The sequence below is a fragment of the Mytilinidion resinicola genome (genome assembly GCF_010093595.1).
Source record: "Mytilinidion resinicola strain CBS 304.34 unplaced genomic scaffold BDZ99scaffold_23, whole genome shotgun sequence".
Taxonomy (NCBI): Eukaryota; Fungi; Ascomycota; class Dothideomycetes; order Mytilinidiales; family Mytilinidiaceae; genus Mytilinidion; species Mytilinidion resinicola.
In genome coordinates this window covers 389,930-404,485 of record NW_022985459.1, presented here as the reverse complement: position 1 = coordinate 404,485, position 14,556 = coordinate 389,930, and the positions used below count along the sequence as shown (strand labels likewise).

Here is a 14,556-nt window from a genome sequence, read left to right as displayed (position 1 = left end):
GCTCCGCGGGTATCCACGGTCGTCAGGGAAATCCTAGTGGCAGTGCTGAAATTGGGAAAGGAGGTAGTTGTGTAGGGTGGGTAGTCCAGTTGCTGGGTGATCTTGAACAGCTTGCGAGGTCGCGATGAGATTGCCTTGCTGCCTACCCATCAGTCAGTCTCCGCGGTAGCCACAAGGGGAAAGCGGCCTCCCATATGGATACACCTCTGTCGAAGTCTATCAGCCAATGACGCGAGCGTCGAGAAGCTCCATTTCCCGTCCGGCGTAGTCTGTTCATAGCGGAAGCCATTCACGACGCGGAGAGAGGGCCGCGCTCTGCAACTCGCTGCTGCTCTCGGCATTGAGCGGTAACAGGCGGGGTTGATATGGAAATCTGCACTGAGGATCGAGGGTAGCGAGGAATTTGTGGTCGTCGAGTGTGTGTCCTCGAAGCTGAGGTAAAATGAGTAGTGAGATTTGATGCTTTTCGCCACTGCAAGATGTAGATCAGGGAACTTCGTACCAAAAGGCCTGAATTATGCCAAAAATTCCACTCATCTGCTGAAATTGTTCATTTGGAAGAAAGTGGTCTCCGTCGTTCTCGTTATGAAATTCCCCGGACAAGTTCCGCTTTCCAGGGTCAGCCAGACGGCGAGCAATCCAGGTCGAGTAGGCGTGATGGAAGAGAAATCGCGTTATGTATTGCGCACAGTCTGTATTCTTTGTACGAATTTATATGAAATACTTTGTGTCGTTGCATTAAGATCGGAGAGCGACCCATGGGTCACCCATGAAGCGAACCATAGTGCGGATAGCACATCGAAAGATTCCTGTTTCCAGTCCAAAGTTTAACAAGAAAGTTGCAGCCCCATGTAGCAAGCATTAAACATATTTCCTCGAAATCGAGTTCCCTAGCGCATCGTTGACCCTCTTCAAGTTCATACATTGAAACGTTTATATCCCCTTGCAATGGCACACAACCTGGCCTTAAAGTTGAAGAAGACATTGCAATCAATGGGGGAGAAGATGGTTGATGAGGCTAATTAAATTTTTCGATATCTACAAAACCCTCCGAGCGAGGAGTGAATCTTTCCTTTGCCTTTTTACTTATTCCGTGTCATTCTTCTGTATACAACGATCTCCCTTCGCTCGAACTCGCTGTGTGTATGGGTTTGCTTTAAAGGGCCGAGATGAGTAGGAAAGCTCACCAAGCGGTGGCGCTCAGCAACTGGATGAGAAGGAGCTTGAAAACATATAAAGCGGACTGAGGTAGTGTCTGGAACAATTAACAACAAGTGGCTCTGAAGGATAACCGTCTGATTTCATTCTACAGGATGTGGAGCCGGGGAGTAGGTTGTTCAGGCTCGAGCCTCCCAGAAAATGACCACTCTCCTTCTGTTCCGATATTCCTATTGAGTATTCTATTCTTCCATCGAGATCCGGTTGTATCTAGGTAAGTCGTCGGGACGGTGGCGATAACGAGGCCACGGTAAACAACAGATCTTCCTGTGGTGCCCAAGTCTGTACTTCTAGTCAAAAGAATGCTTTCAAGAGTAGACTTGTCGGGTGCGCAAGATGTCGGAGCCGGCCCCTTTAACCAGCTTGTCCTCCAATCCCGCTAGCACAGGAATGAAGTCGAGCCACTGGTGAAGGGTACTCTTACGTCGCATGAGTCTATACCAAAGTATCACCTCAGGCTGAACGATGCGGTGTTTATTTTGCTCCCGTTCAATCTTGGTCCCATGCCTAACCTCCAAGCCACTGAAAGGCAAGAAAGTAATGGTGGGGCCGGGTGACGCTCACTCAGAGAGGGAGATGCAGAGGAGGAAACGGGTCCGGTTCTGGAGATAGAGGCGTAGTAGAAGAAGTGCTCACCCCCTTGAATATAGACTTGGCCAACATGGATGAGATAAATCTGTCCTCCGAGAATCATGGTGCATGTTCTCCGTTGTAGACATCGCCCCGAGCATCGAGAGGGCGGCACGCACGTCATGAACGGTGGGTTATGGAGGTGGGCGTTGAGAGGAAGCAGCTCGGGATGTCGTGCTGCCACATGAAGAGCATGCCGGAGCGATAGAGGTGTAAAAAGGGGAGGCCGCGGAGAGAGAATAGAGAGTGAGATGGCGGAGGAGGTACACCTACAGTGTGGGAGCCTCCACGAAGGCCTCAGGATCCCAACGGCACACTCCGGTCTGCCAGGGTAGTGCGTCTTTCCGCCAAGAAACCTTCACGCCGAGGAGTACCCGGCCAAGCGAAGCTGCCCACAAAACCTGAAGCTGTCTCTCCGTCACCTCGTCAACACTACACCTCTGTCACCACCACGCAACTGTCTCGATCGATTCACTCCTTCTCCCATGTCACATCTCGGCTTCACAGTATGAGTGACTACCTCCTGTGGAATGAACTTCCAGACGATGTTGAGGACGTTGAGGACGGTGAGGACGCGCACTCGCTCGCTGTCAGAACACTTTCAGCGTCGCACGACTTGGATATCATTCGACTTATGTCGTGTCTGGGCCTCAACGTCAGCAAGTAAGTGTCCATCCTGTACTCCTCTGATCCCCCTTTGTTATGACGAGAACAATAAGTTGCCTAAGGGCGGTCGTGGCAAACTCTCGTGATGGCAGTCTTCCAGGCTCAAAGTAGTTCCCTTTCCTCCACCCCCTCCACCCCCTCTCACTTTTCTTCCCCATTCACCTTCCCCTGCCCTTCCCACTGCGCGACTGGAATGACTGCCGGATCTTGTGACCTGCCCGGCTGTCCATGCGGGATCAACAACGTGCTAATCTTTCTGAAACAACAACACTTCGGAAACTTGATTTACTTCACTCTACAAAATTACAAGTGGCTAACCAAGCGAGCATTACAGGACAAGGTTCTACGAATCTTTCACAAGTTCTGGTAGGCCAGCCAATCCTCTTACATACTTTCGCGCCACGACTGGAATGATGATAACCTGGGAATTCTTTGACACGGAGCCCACCGCCGTGAGTAACTCTCGTGAAGGTGGCTCACCCTATCTCTCCGGAGACTGGGTGCGTCGCCCGACCTTGTGACCTGCTCGGCCGGTGAATGTCCGACAAAAATCTTCTTCTGACACGCCGTCTTTTCTCATTTTGGATTATCTTCATGTTCTTTTTGGGGTCTCATGGCTGACCGTGGTGGATCTTGTAGGGGTTCAGAATATACCGGAGCGAGCCAAGGCATCGTTGAGCAGTGAAACAATTCTTCCTCCTGAGAGCCATCTCGTAAGTCACCCCTCCTATCGTTCTTCTCCTGTTCGTTGTTTGTTATGATGATTCGAAAGTCGATGTCATCCTTAGTCTGAGGCGGCTCAGACTAACTCTCGTGAAGGTAGCTCATTCTTCCTCATTCGTGGGGTGGGGTGTGCTCCCCGACCTTGTGACCTGCTGAGCTGCTAATGAGAAAACGACCCTCCTCTGATCCAGGCCCTATGCACTCGATTTGGCCTTCCTTCCCATCTTCCGAAGATACATTGGGCTAACATTCATGGGACCATAGAACAGAACAAGCAAATCGAAGAATAGAGGCATCAGCCCGCCTCCATTGCCTGCCAATGTGCCACCAAAAGCATCGAGCCTCCGTGCGCCCCCGCTTGCGATCCAGCATACCGTCTCGACCACGAACAAGAAGGTCTATACCGAGGAGGAGGATCGCTTCTTGCTCATCCAGATAGACAAATACGGGATAGAGAGCGATGGAATCTTTGAAAAGATCCGGGACGACATTCGCGAGTCGCCATTGGTCTGCTTCGACTGGTTCTTCCTCAGCGTACGCCCTAGGAAATCAGCCGACGATGCACCACTCTTCTCACTGCCGTCATCAAGGAATTTGAGCCTGAGACGATGACCAACGGTAGAAGTCCTGGGAAGGAAGGGCAAGCGCGCCATGGGAGACCGGGAGACTGGAAGGATGAGTCAGAGGAGGAAAAAGATGCTCCAGTCGAGAGGAAGGGCAAGCGCGCCATGGAAGACTGGGAGGGAAAGTCGGAGGAGAAGATGCTCCAGTCGAGAAGAAGGTCAAGAATGGCGTCAGTGTTTACGAAACACCGATTCCGATCGAATGCGGTGGAAGGATTAGCGTTGTCAAGGTCACTTCTACCTTTGTAGGAAGACTATTGTAAAATCCTGTAGAGTACTCAGCCGATCAAAGTCGAACAGCAGGTAGCGCAACACAACGGCCTGCTTTGTGACGGCAAGACATTTGTTTTCATGACTCGACTGTCCCTACCATTGCAGCTATCTCTACTTCGGTTTTGCCCATGGTCTCTTCTCACGTCCCCGTCAATATGAACCGCATGCATTACTACATCTACCCTCCAATATCATCCTCTCCTAAGCAGCCCCCGCCATGCCCGACAGACTTCTGAAGAAGCAGCGCACAGTCGCCGGAGGACAGTGCGAGCAGTCTTCGTATTCGAGGCTCGTGCGATTCGAGACAAATGGTCATCTCAGAAATAGCGATATCGACGACCACTATGAATGGTGGAGCAATAGTCTGTTCTATCGCACCACATTAGTTGGCATCCGATATACTGACACCCAATAGCTCTAGTTCGAAATTGCTGCCGGCCAAGCTGCAGAAGCTAAGATCAAAGCAGAGAAAAAGCAGGATGATTTAAAAGAGGCGATGGACCATCTCTAAAGGAACAAGGCCGATGTTTGAAGGGGATAGCGTCACATTTCCGAGCCGCCGCACTGCTTCTCGCTGGTCGATCGTTGAACACTGCGCGACCTCGCCGTTTCAAGACACGTGGCCTAGTAAAGAACGTTCTCATCGCCTATGTGCCCAAGGACCAACAGAGTTAGCCATGCGGTCATTGCCATCACATTTGCGGGAGGAGCCAGCGCAACCGAAGCTGAGGGGCTACATGGATGGTGGACAACCGGTAGAGGAAGATTTAAGTCATGGTCAACCTAGGTATTTCGCGCTTCCAGCACTGTGTAAGAACTTCACTGTTGGATGAAAAAGCACGCCCCGCCTAAGATTAGGGGGACCGGAAAATAAGTGACATTATATACTTCCAACCTTCACGAGGTTCAGAGGCCGGGGCGAATACTACTCTGGAGGTCGTGACAAATGCGAGCAATATCCTCTTCGACGTCTCTAGCCTCCTGACCGTGTCCGCTATTATGACCAGCTTCACAGTAGAAAGAAGAACAACCGAATTCGCCAGATAGCTCATGAAGACGGTATAGACAACCTCTCGAGTCTCGCGGGCCAGAAAAAACACCATCAAGACATCCGCAGGGAACAACGACAGGAAGATTCCCTTGCTTCGCTCAAGTGCCATGGTCTCGGAATCAACTTGACCATGGCTTTTCGCGTCATCATCTTCATCCTTGGTGCAGCCACCCTTTCGAGCAGCGAGCGTTCTGCCGTGTCTTCCGTTATGGCCAGGGGGAGAAGACATACTTGGCGGGCTCTTTCAGAAAGAAAGAAGCTGTTGGAGTCGTTGGAGTTGAGGCCATGGCCTGGACCTTCTGGGGTGGACTAGCTGCTTGGAAATCCTGGCCAGTTTTGTAGAGCTCATATACAACTGCCCAATCTCTTCTCCGAACCTCACAATGATCTCTTGAGGTCCATACAAACTGCTCGTTCTGAGGCTGCCAGGGTCATTCGGCGCAAGTATGAGTTTCGAAACTGCGCCTCCTTGGGCTGACGGCGAAACTCAACAAGCGGCAGGCGGTCCGCGATATCGATTCACCTCACGTACAGCTCCTGAGGACCAATTCACCTTCATATGTGACTGACTTCAGGCAGAGGCTCATGCTAAACGACCTATTTAAGCTGTCTGAGTATCTCGATACTCCTATGCACAACCAACACTTCAGTCACCACCACACTAAAACTCTCTCACTGCTGATCCTACTATCTCAACTATTCCTACCACTTCAGCCATGCCAACTCTCATTACCCTTCCCGCAGAGCTCCGCCAACAAATTATCAAGGATCTCTTCTCCGTCAAGCTCAATGAAAAGGGCACTCACATCATGAACTCCCTCGACGGCGTCTGCAAAATACTACAGGACGACATCAGCGCCTCTGAAAAGACCTGGCTCCCCGACAGCACCACCGACATCCTCATCGAAGACGAAGATGGCATGGAACTTTTGGAAGCCGCCAAAAAACACTTCAGCAAACTCCCCGTGGCATCGGCCACAGGCAAGGTGTGGCCAGGTATCACCGACATTCGCGTTCCTTTCTTCCACGGCGACATCGAGCATAGATGGGCACGATGGGCACCACCCAAGGACCGTAATGCTCACGTGAATCCTATGAGGTGGTTTCAGGGGAACTTGAGGCTGGACTTAGTCTACATGGCCCAGGCACCCCCTACTGTCAAGCGCATCAAGATCGATTTCACCATGCCACCGAAGTCCCTCAAGTTCCTCGAAGAATGCGGACCGGGCGGTGCGTACGTACCTGAAAACGAAGACCCGGATGACCTATGGTTCGAATACCAAGCCCCGTACTGGGTGGAGATATTCCGATAGTTGAGACTTATGCAGATTGAACAGGTGAAGACGGACGAGGGATTCAGGTACTTCTACCCGCGTGCAGGGGTTCCGGTGGAGTTTGTCGGAACACTGCCGGAGAGCCAAGTGCCTGTTGTGCTCATGCTTCTGGAAGGGAACACCGCGGGCTTGCTTCGCCGCCGTCACACGTATCTGGCTAGAACGTTCCTGAAGGACGCTGTCTCGGAGGAAATGTGGGATGAGCTGGAAGTAAAGAACGAGCTAGGGGAGAAGCAATGGCGGGCTGCATCCATGGCAGCTATGGGAGAAGCAAACGTGGTCTGCATTCAAGGGTCTTCGATTACGAGAAATCCATAGGGATCGGCGTCTGATGTTTCTCTTTGCCCGGAGGCCTTTTGGAATACTTTCTTATATCCCGTATGAGAATAATTCAGTATCTATGAATAACCTGTAATTTTGCCCTGCAAACTTATGTTGCCTCTGCAGGGAGCCGTAAATCGCAATTGTCAGTTCCCACGTCTCCAAATCCTTTCAAAAAGCTACCTGCATCCTTATCACAATACCATGACATAGGTTAGGGTACTCCTTGCATCTGTTTGGCATACTCTAGTAGGTTTCTAAATCTCAAAATATGATGTAAAAGCGTATGCAGTGGAACTAGTGCTACTGTTTGCTTGGCCGAAGACATGCTAGCTAGGGCACTCCTTAAAGTAGCGTTGAGCGAGTAAGAGTGGAGCACGAGCAGTAGGATATCCGCGTATCCATCTTCAGAACCTATTACTGTAGCTGCTCTGGAGCTGTGGCCAGCTTTAATAAGAAATCCGGCGTCTGTACCTTCTTCTTCATCCGCTTCGCCATGTACTATATAAGGTACTCCTAACAGTGGTGGCCAACGAGCAAGAGTGGAGCACAAGCAGTGAGATGTCCATGTACCCATATTCATGACCTATTACTCTACTATGCCATCACTCCGATGGACATGGGAAAACTCGACAAGGAAACCTATTTCCAACTACAAAGGCGCGTTTACTTGAGTGACAGTTCAGACTTCCAAGAGATCCACCAAGTTCATATTATCGGTCCAGCGGGAAGACTTCATAACATTTAATCCAAGCCGCAGTTGATTAAAGAGCCTGCATCTGAAACATGACGTTTAGAACTATACATTCACTACTCCCGATCTTCGGTATGATATCTAGATCACCAAAGCGATGACATCACTCATTCAAACTACAGTGGATGCCTCATCGGCCTTCAAATGGGTTAGCATTCTCACTAGCGCGTCCCACAAACTTCCATCAAAACACTGATGCAACCTAGAGCTTTACACCTCTCGAACCACTCCGTCTTTATCTAACCCACTTCACGTTCAAGTCACCACTATTTCGATCATGTCTCCACCGACCCTCACGACCATCCCGTCCGAACTTCGCCATCAAATCCTACGCGAAACGCTGTCTCTCCGAATCCACTGGTATGGCTGGTACGCCGTCACCCCTTTCACAGGCGTTTGCAAGCAATTCGAAGCCGACATCGCCGAGACACTCAAGAGCTGGCTACCGACAGAAGAAACCGATGTCCTCGTCACCTGCGAAGCCGCCCTCGAACAGCTCAAGTCTGCGCGTAAGCACTTCCACCAGCTCGCAGCCGACTCAAAGCGCTCGTGGTCCTCTGAATCGCTCCGAACAGTCCGCATTAACGCTCTACTCCCGAAGTTCGAGGATTGGAACAGCCTCCCCGGATATGTCTTCAAAGGCATGATGGAACTTGTGAGGCGGTTAGAAGATACGCACGCCAAGCTCACAAAATTCCCCTACAAGCTCAAGCATGTCAAGCTCGACCTCACGATTCCCCCGGAGCCCCTGCACATCTTTGAGAACTGTTGGGACGGCAGAGAGCACACGTTCGGCGGGCACTTCGACCACGGCTGGAAGTACCAGAAGATCGTGTGGACGTATGTCTTGGAGAGGCTGAGGGGCTGGGACAATGTGCGCAGCAAGTGCAAGAACGGCAAGCAGCAGTACTTCTTCAAGAGATCTAGGCTGGGTGTGGAGATTGTGGGAACGTTGCCGCCGAGCCAGCTGGAAGTGGTGGCATATGGCATCGACTGCGAGACCTTCGAGTGGTTGAGAGGTGACACTGCGGCCCATCAAGACGCCGCAACTCAGGGAAGCCCTACTTTCTTGCAGAAATTCTTGAAAGAAGCGATTGAGATACGAGGTGCGACGGATTATATGGACACGAGGGGGTCAATGCGTGCGTCGTTGATGATCAAAAGAAGGGAACAATGGGCCCAAATACGAGCGGAAGAAGAGGAAGAAGAGGGCTGAAGAGGGGGGGTGTTGAAGAGGAAGAGGGATGAGTAGATGGCCGTGGCGTCTACAGGCGAGGGACGCCCGGTGTACAATAGAGACACAAGCCCGGGGCGGCCCGTAAGAATACTAGACTTTGGCGGCGACATTAACCCTTTGTAGTGCTCTTGTGCCTTCTCCAATCAATGTACAGACATTGCGCGCGATACACAACGTCTTCAACTACTCTCAATGTTGATAGATGTCTTGCGAAAGCGCTAGATCAACGCCTTACCTCCACGTCAGATGTAAGGAACCCTTAGGGGAAGTCTTCCTGCTGTAGGTTGGGGGCGGTATCAGCCAGATTATTCAAGGGGACAAGGTCCATCTCCCTGTGAACTGAGGCGTGTGACACGTTCTCTTCGACTGCTGTTCAACTCTGAGACCTTACATAGTAGTTCTGCGCGCATGGTGAATGTTTTGAGGCATGTCATAACCTTTGCACACTGTACCTCATGCGACGTCAAAGTTAACGCCTCCTGAATCAGGCCCTAGTCTATCCAACCTTCCAGCATTATACGAATCAGCAACCACTCCAATTCTCAAGCCATTCACGGAAGATATGCACATGTCCCAGGTGTTCTGAAGCACATCATAACTTTTGTATACTAGACTTCATTCAACGTCAATGTCAATGCATCACGAATCAACTTCTGATCTGCCCAAACTGCCAGCTACGTACGAATCAGCAACTGTTCCAATTCTCATCTCTTACATGGAGGTTTTGCGCATGTCCCAGGCAATTTGAAGCACGTCATGAACTATGTGGACTGTATGTTGTTCGATGTCGAGGTTAATGTATCCTGAATCAGCGGCTGCTAATCCAAACCGCGGACCATATACGCATCAGCAACCACTCCAATTCCGAAGCCTTTTATGGATACTCTGCATATTTACTAAGTGATTTGAAGCACATCATGAGATATGTGAACTGTAGGTTGCGATGTTAAAGTTGACGCATCCTGAATCCGGCGCTGGTCTATCAAACCTGCATACTATACACAAATCAGCAACCGCTCCAACTCTGATGCCTTAAATGGAAACTCTGCATATGTGATAAGTGTTTTGAAGCATGTGACGAGGTATGCGAGCTGTAGATTGTTCAACGTCAGAGTTTCCACATCCTAAATCAGGCCCTAGCTCGTGCATACTGCAGATCATGAATGAATTCGCTCAGACTGCATTCCATGCGCGTCATGTGCACCTCATGAGTTTGTAACATCTAGTACTTGATGTCAAACTCAAACAAATTGCGGAAGATGGAACCCCTGGAGTAGGAATCGGGCGCTCAAACCTTTGTCACGCAATCAAGAAATTTGCTTGGTGTCCGTAACGCCAGCTATTTAAACTTTCCAGATCTCCTACTAGCCTCTTGGACTTCACAACGCTCCCACCAGCAACAAACACTCTACGACAACATCCTATATCAACAACAGCTCGAATCTAGGCTTTCTAGTTTCAATACTCCATGGCTGCCCCAACTCTCACCGCTCTCCCTGCGGAGATCCGCCAGCAGATTGCCAAGGGTACTGTCGCTCTTGACGTCACTTCCAGAGGCTACAAGCCATCGAGCCCTCTCGCCGGCGTATGCCGCTTACTCCGCGAAGACGTTGCGGAGATCCTACCAAGCTGGCTTCCAACCCCAGACACAGACGTCGTCATCAGCATGGAGGAGGCCCTCCGCCATCTCCAAGCCGCTGAGACGCATTACGCCAGCCTCGCAGCAGCATCCAGTCGCCAATCACATGCCATTGAGCACATACGCATCAAGTTCTTCAATGCGCAGATCAAAAACCAAAAGAACGATCCGGTAAGTGTCAGCCGCACTTCCAAATGTAGACTCTCAGCTAATCCTATCTCTTTGCAGCGCTACGACTCCATGTATAAAGTACCGCTTCCCGTGGTCCTTCAACAAATCAGAGCTGACAGTGAATTTCAGACTCTAATGGACGGGCCAAAATTCCGGGGCGGGTACGGTTGGCTCGAAGCCAACAACCAGAGCGACCCGAATCCGAATCCCTTCAGGTCCTCGCTCAGGAACTTGAACGATCTTGTCAGCGCTCTAAATGATTCCGTCCGTCTCCCAAATATCAAGCGAGTCACGCTGGATCTGAATATGCCTCCTACCGCGTTGAAGTTCCTAGAGGAGTGCGGCCCGGGAGGCAAGCGAGCGCCGCGTGGAGCTACAGGGCGGGAAGCCTTCAAGTACCAAGCTAAGTACTGGGACCCTATTCTACGGGAGATGAGCCGGATTCGGATCACGGCGAGAGAGAAGGAGGGATTGAAGCCGGGTCAGAAGTATTTCGACAGGTCCAGAGGGGGAGACGACATCCTAAAGGGTCTGCCGTTTCTGCCGGTAGAGATTGTTGGCAAGTTGCCTTCAAGCCAAGAAGATGCGCTCAGGGACTGGCCGGACAGTCATAGCGACTGGACATTTGAGGACGGTAGTTGTGTCATGCACCATTTTCTTCAGGTGCTGTCCGCAGAGCGCATTGCGAAGCGGGAGGAGGAAGAGCGAAAGAGAGAGGCGGAGAAGCGCAAGAGGGGGGAAGCGCAAGAGGAGGGGTTGATTAAGAATGTGGTGCAAAAGGAAGAGGAGAACGCGGACGAGGCGGAAAGGCCATCGAAGAAGGCACGCTTGATATTGTACGGAGTTCGTCAGAGGAGGTATTAGCCGTGCGTACTCCACCCATTTGGTTGCCGCTTCCCAGAACCAGTAGAACTATTTCGAAGACAGACATATCCAAACGAAACATCTCCTCTCGGGAAAAATACGATAGCAATCAGACTCCAATGATCGCACAGTCACGTCAACGTACGCGAATACATCTGACATCGATTTTGCATGTTCACAGTCCCCCAGACTTCAATCTCAGAAGAAATACCATATGATTCTTATGAGATTTCTCATCATTGTCTACGCTGTCGCAGCTGTCGTGCTTCTGGCCAGCATGGCATCATTAGGCTGCTATTTACTACTGCTTCCGAAACCCCCCCCAATCCGTAAAGCAGCGCGGTCGTGAGTGAAAGTTTAGCCCCCATGTAGTAACAGCACCCTTCGCTCCATCAAATGCCCTCTTTACGACCTAATCACCTCCATCATCCTTAGGCAATTCCTACATCACAATAAGTGCTATGTGAAGCAACAGTCCCGTAGTAGCAACCGCCACCATAGCCATCCTGGATCCATAGTCCCAAAACAGTGCCGCAACCCCCGCGAGAACCATGCCCAGCACCACGCCCAGCACCACCGACCGATACCGCCAGCGCGTTCTCCGATGTCGCTGTATGAAAAACTCGCCACGCTGTTGATCGACCCCATCCCACCAGGTCGGCAGGCGCTCTTGCTTGTGGTAGGTCTTCAGCACCCTATCAACCGCCTGCATCAACTCATCGTCTCCTTGGTAGAAGCCTATGTGATCGGGCTGTACGAATTCGAACAAGGCGTCCTCTTTAGTATCATTGAGCATTGTGAGCGTGCAGTACGGGCAGGTGGTGTGTCCCAGATTGATCCAGCGTTGCAAGCAGAACAGGCCCATTTCGTGGCCGCATGGGGGCTTGACGAGGACGTCGAGCTCGACGTTGACCTTCTCGGTATTGTAGCCATTATTGACTAGCTCGGTGGCAAGGAGGTTGCGGTCGGTGGTGGTGAGGGCGAACGGATTCTTGCAGATTGGGCAGGTGTCGGACTGCGGGGTTGTCATTGTGAAGGGGCAGGTTCTGTAGGTAGGTGGTGGGTGAAGCAGTGCGGGCAGGAGTTGGTTGATTGACGAAATGGAGCACGGGAGCGATGCTTAAGTAGGCTTTCAACTTGATGGTTTTACTCCGTATTCGTTAGCGTACACAATGTTGCCGTGCTGTGAATAGTGGCAGTACTCAGGCTCTAGTGATCATTGTGTATAGCTCGAATTCGTTCCCGCAATCTGTACCTGCAGTCTACACCGTAGTCGATACTGCAAGATCCATCGATCTCCTCGAACAATGTTGCCTCTCCCGCGCTGCCACAGAACACCACGAGCACCTCGAAGCGTTCGCATCTTTTCTAAAGGCTCGTGAGTAGCTCGAAAAGCTACCAGACGTGAAACTAAGATTGAGGAAACTTCTGAGGCGCAAGCCAGGGGTAGAGTCCTGTATCCAACGCCATCCAAGCGACATTAACGACCAGTGCAATGGTTTCTCACTGCCTCCGGCTTTCGTAGGCCAACGCCACGCCCATGTGGGCGCCTCACCTTATGAATCAAAGTGAAGTCCTAATGTTTTGAACGCCGGTTGCACAGTTCCTAGCAGACGAGAGTAGCATAGGCTCACTGACATGCAAGGATAGGTGTCGAGGCAGAGAGACTGGAGCGCTCCCAGGAGCAATCACGTGCGAAGTGAGAAAACAGGACTAGCGACGTCACTTCACCCTCCTTCTCCGAGACCGAAGGTTCTGGAATTCAGGCAACAGTCCTGCCCTGCGCAGGTGTACTGGCACGATTATACTGCCTGAGAAGAGTCGATTACTTTCACTAGCGTTGATGAGTAAGCAAGCTAAGCGAGCTCCTCCGCCGCCTATATGAACTTGTCCGCGCCCCGACCTTGCTTCCTCTCTCAGCTTTCTTGTAAGTTTCGACCTCACTCCCATCCTTCCAACTCCCATCATCGCTAACAGTTTCTGCAGTGCCTTTTGGCTTCGATCAAGTGTAGTATCTGTAAGTTCTCCTCCTTTCTCCTTCCTCACTCCTCTTGCTCTCCCTGCTAACAATCTTCTCTCAGGTTCTTTTCAGTTTAGTCGCTGGAACGGTCCTACGGGACTTTCTTTGATTAATCCAGTCTTTGGAAACCGTTCCCTGGCCGCTGGGCTTGCCTATGTCAGCGGACACTGTGTCGCTCGTATTGCACTGCCTCGGGCTGACGCGAACTTTTTCATTGAACATCTCAGCTTGTCTGGGTCTTCGAAGAAGAAGAAATCCTCTTTTGCTTTGCTTTTGGAGTTGGAAGCGCTTCCTCACCATTTGTTTTGATGCCTCTCACCACTAGTTGATGCTGTCTTGCCGCGTCTTGGTCCTGGTGGTGATCGTAGTAGACCCAACGCCGAGCACCGTCACCACGCTGTGATACCTGACTACCATCTTCTTGAGTCGCTGAAGTTCTGTAGTGCGGCTTTTGTCACTACAAGTTTCAACGCGTCCTCACTAGTCAAATTCTCCATATGTCTTGCAGCGACCTCGAGCTTGATGCCTCTAACGCGATCCCGCTTCAGCTCCGCAATCCACCTCATCGATTCTCGAATATCTATTGAAGTATTCAATTGTTGAGCTAGATACAGTGGTAATTTTGCCTCTCGATTCTGTAAAATTACCCATGACAAAACTAAGAAAAAGCTCATCTCGCAAAGAAGGTGCTTTAGCATACAGCACAGCTGCTACTGCAGACCAATGCTTCCTAAGAATCTGTCGGTCAGCAAAGAATCCAGAACGGTGACGAGCCGCGCGACCGCACCGAAATCTATCCCAGCCGCTGTCCTGAAGCCCTTCTCAAACACTCCGACCTCAGTCGTGAGACCGCCGATTTCTCTACATTCACATTTTCCGTCGCTTCAAGGTGTCCGCTGAGCTTGCCGTCGACGACCCTGCGAAAGGTTTCCCCGGAGCTCAGCCTTGGCCAACTTCTCCACCCCGATACTAGGCTCGGACCTCAACAACTCGAACTGGGCGCGACATTACAAAAGTTAATCGTCAGAACTT

At 51.1% G+C, this 14,556-nt stretch overlaps 6 protein-coding genes across 6 annotated transcripts; 4 read left to right on the top strand and 2 right to left on the bottom strand.

The window, feature by feature from the left end:
* Positions 1-2,356: 2,356 nt before the first annotated feature.
* On the top strand, positions 2,357-4,109 carry BDZ99DRAFT_575506 (uncharacterized protein; the record flags this gene model as incomplete). The annotated part of the gene is made up of 3 exons (XM_033728477.1): positions 2,357-2,511; positions 3,507-3,771; positions 3,828-4,109. The coding sequence occupies 3 exons, from the start codon at positions 2,357-2,359 to the stop codon at positions 4,107-4,109; spliced, it is 702 nt and encodes a 233-aa protein (XP_033571223.1).
* Positions 4,110-4,311: 202 nt separating this feature from the next.
* BDZ99DRAFT_525853 (uncharacterized protein) lies at positions 4,312-5,413 on the bottom strand (the record flags this gene model as incomplete). Its single annotated transcript, XM_033726070.1, has 2 exons — positions 4,312-4,502; positions 5,029-5,413. The coding sequence occupies 2 exons, from the start codon at positions 5,411-5,413 to the stop codon at positions 4,312-4,314; spliced, it is 576 nt and encodes a 191-aa protein (XP_033571222.1).
* A 487-nt stretch (positions 5,414-5,900) lies between these two features.
* BDZ99DRAFT_525852 (uncharacterized protein) lies at positions 5,901-6,836 on the top strand (the record flags this gene model as incomplete). Its single annotated transcript, XM_033726069.1, has 2 exons — positions 5,901-6,479; positions 6,522-6,836. 2 exons carry the CDS (start codon positions 5,901-5,903, stop codon positions 6,834-6,836), a joined length of 894 nt encoding a protein of 297 aa, XP_033571221.1.
* Positions 6,837-7,870: 1,034 nt separating this feature from the next.
* On the top strand, positions 7,871-8,809 carry BDZ99DRAFT_525851 (uncharacterized protein; the record flags this gene model as incomplete). Its single annotated transcript, XM_033726068.1, has 1 exon — positions 7,871-8,809. One exon carries the CDS (start codon positions 7,871-7,873, stop codon positions 8,807-8,809), a length of 939 nt encoding a protein of 312 aa, XP_033571220.1.
* A 1,489-nt stretch (positions 8,810-10,298) lies between these two features.
* On the top strand, positions 10,299-11,504 carry BDZ99DRAFT_481410 (uncharacterized protein; the record flags this gene model as incomplete). The annotated part of the gene is made up of 2 exons (XM_033722414.1): positions 10,299-10,640; positions 10,698-11,504. The coding sequence occupies 2 exons, from the start codon at positions 10,299-10,301 to the stop codon at positions 11,502-11,504; spliced, it is 1,149 nt and encodes a 382-aa protein (XP_033571219.1).
* A 442-nt stretch (positions 11,505-11,946) lies between these two features.
* BDZ99DRAFT_525849 (uncharacterized protein) lies at positions 11,947-12,534 on the bottom strand (the record flags this gene model as incomplete). Its single annotated transcript, XM_033726067.1, has 1 exon — positions 11,947-12,534. One exon carries the CDS (start codon positions 12,532-12,534, stop codon positions 11,947-11,949), a length of 588 nt encoding a protein of 195 aa, XP_033571218.1.
* Positions 12,535-14,556: the final 2,022 nt, after the last annotated feature.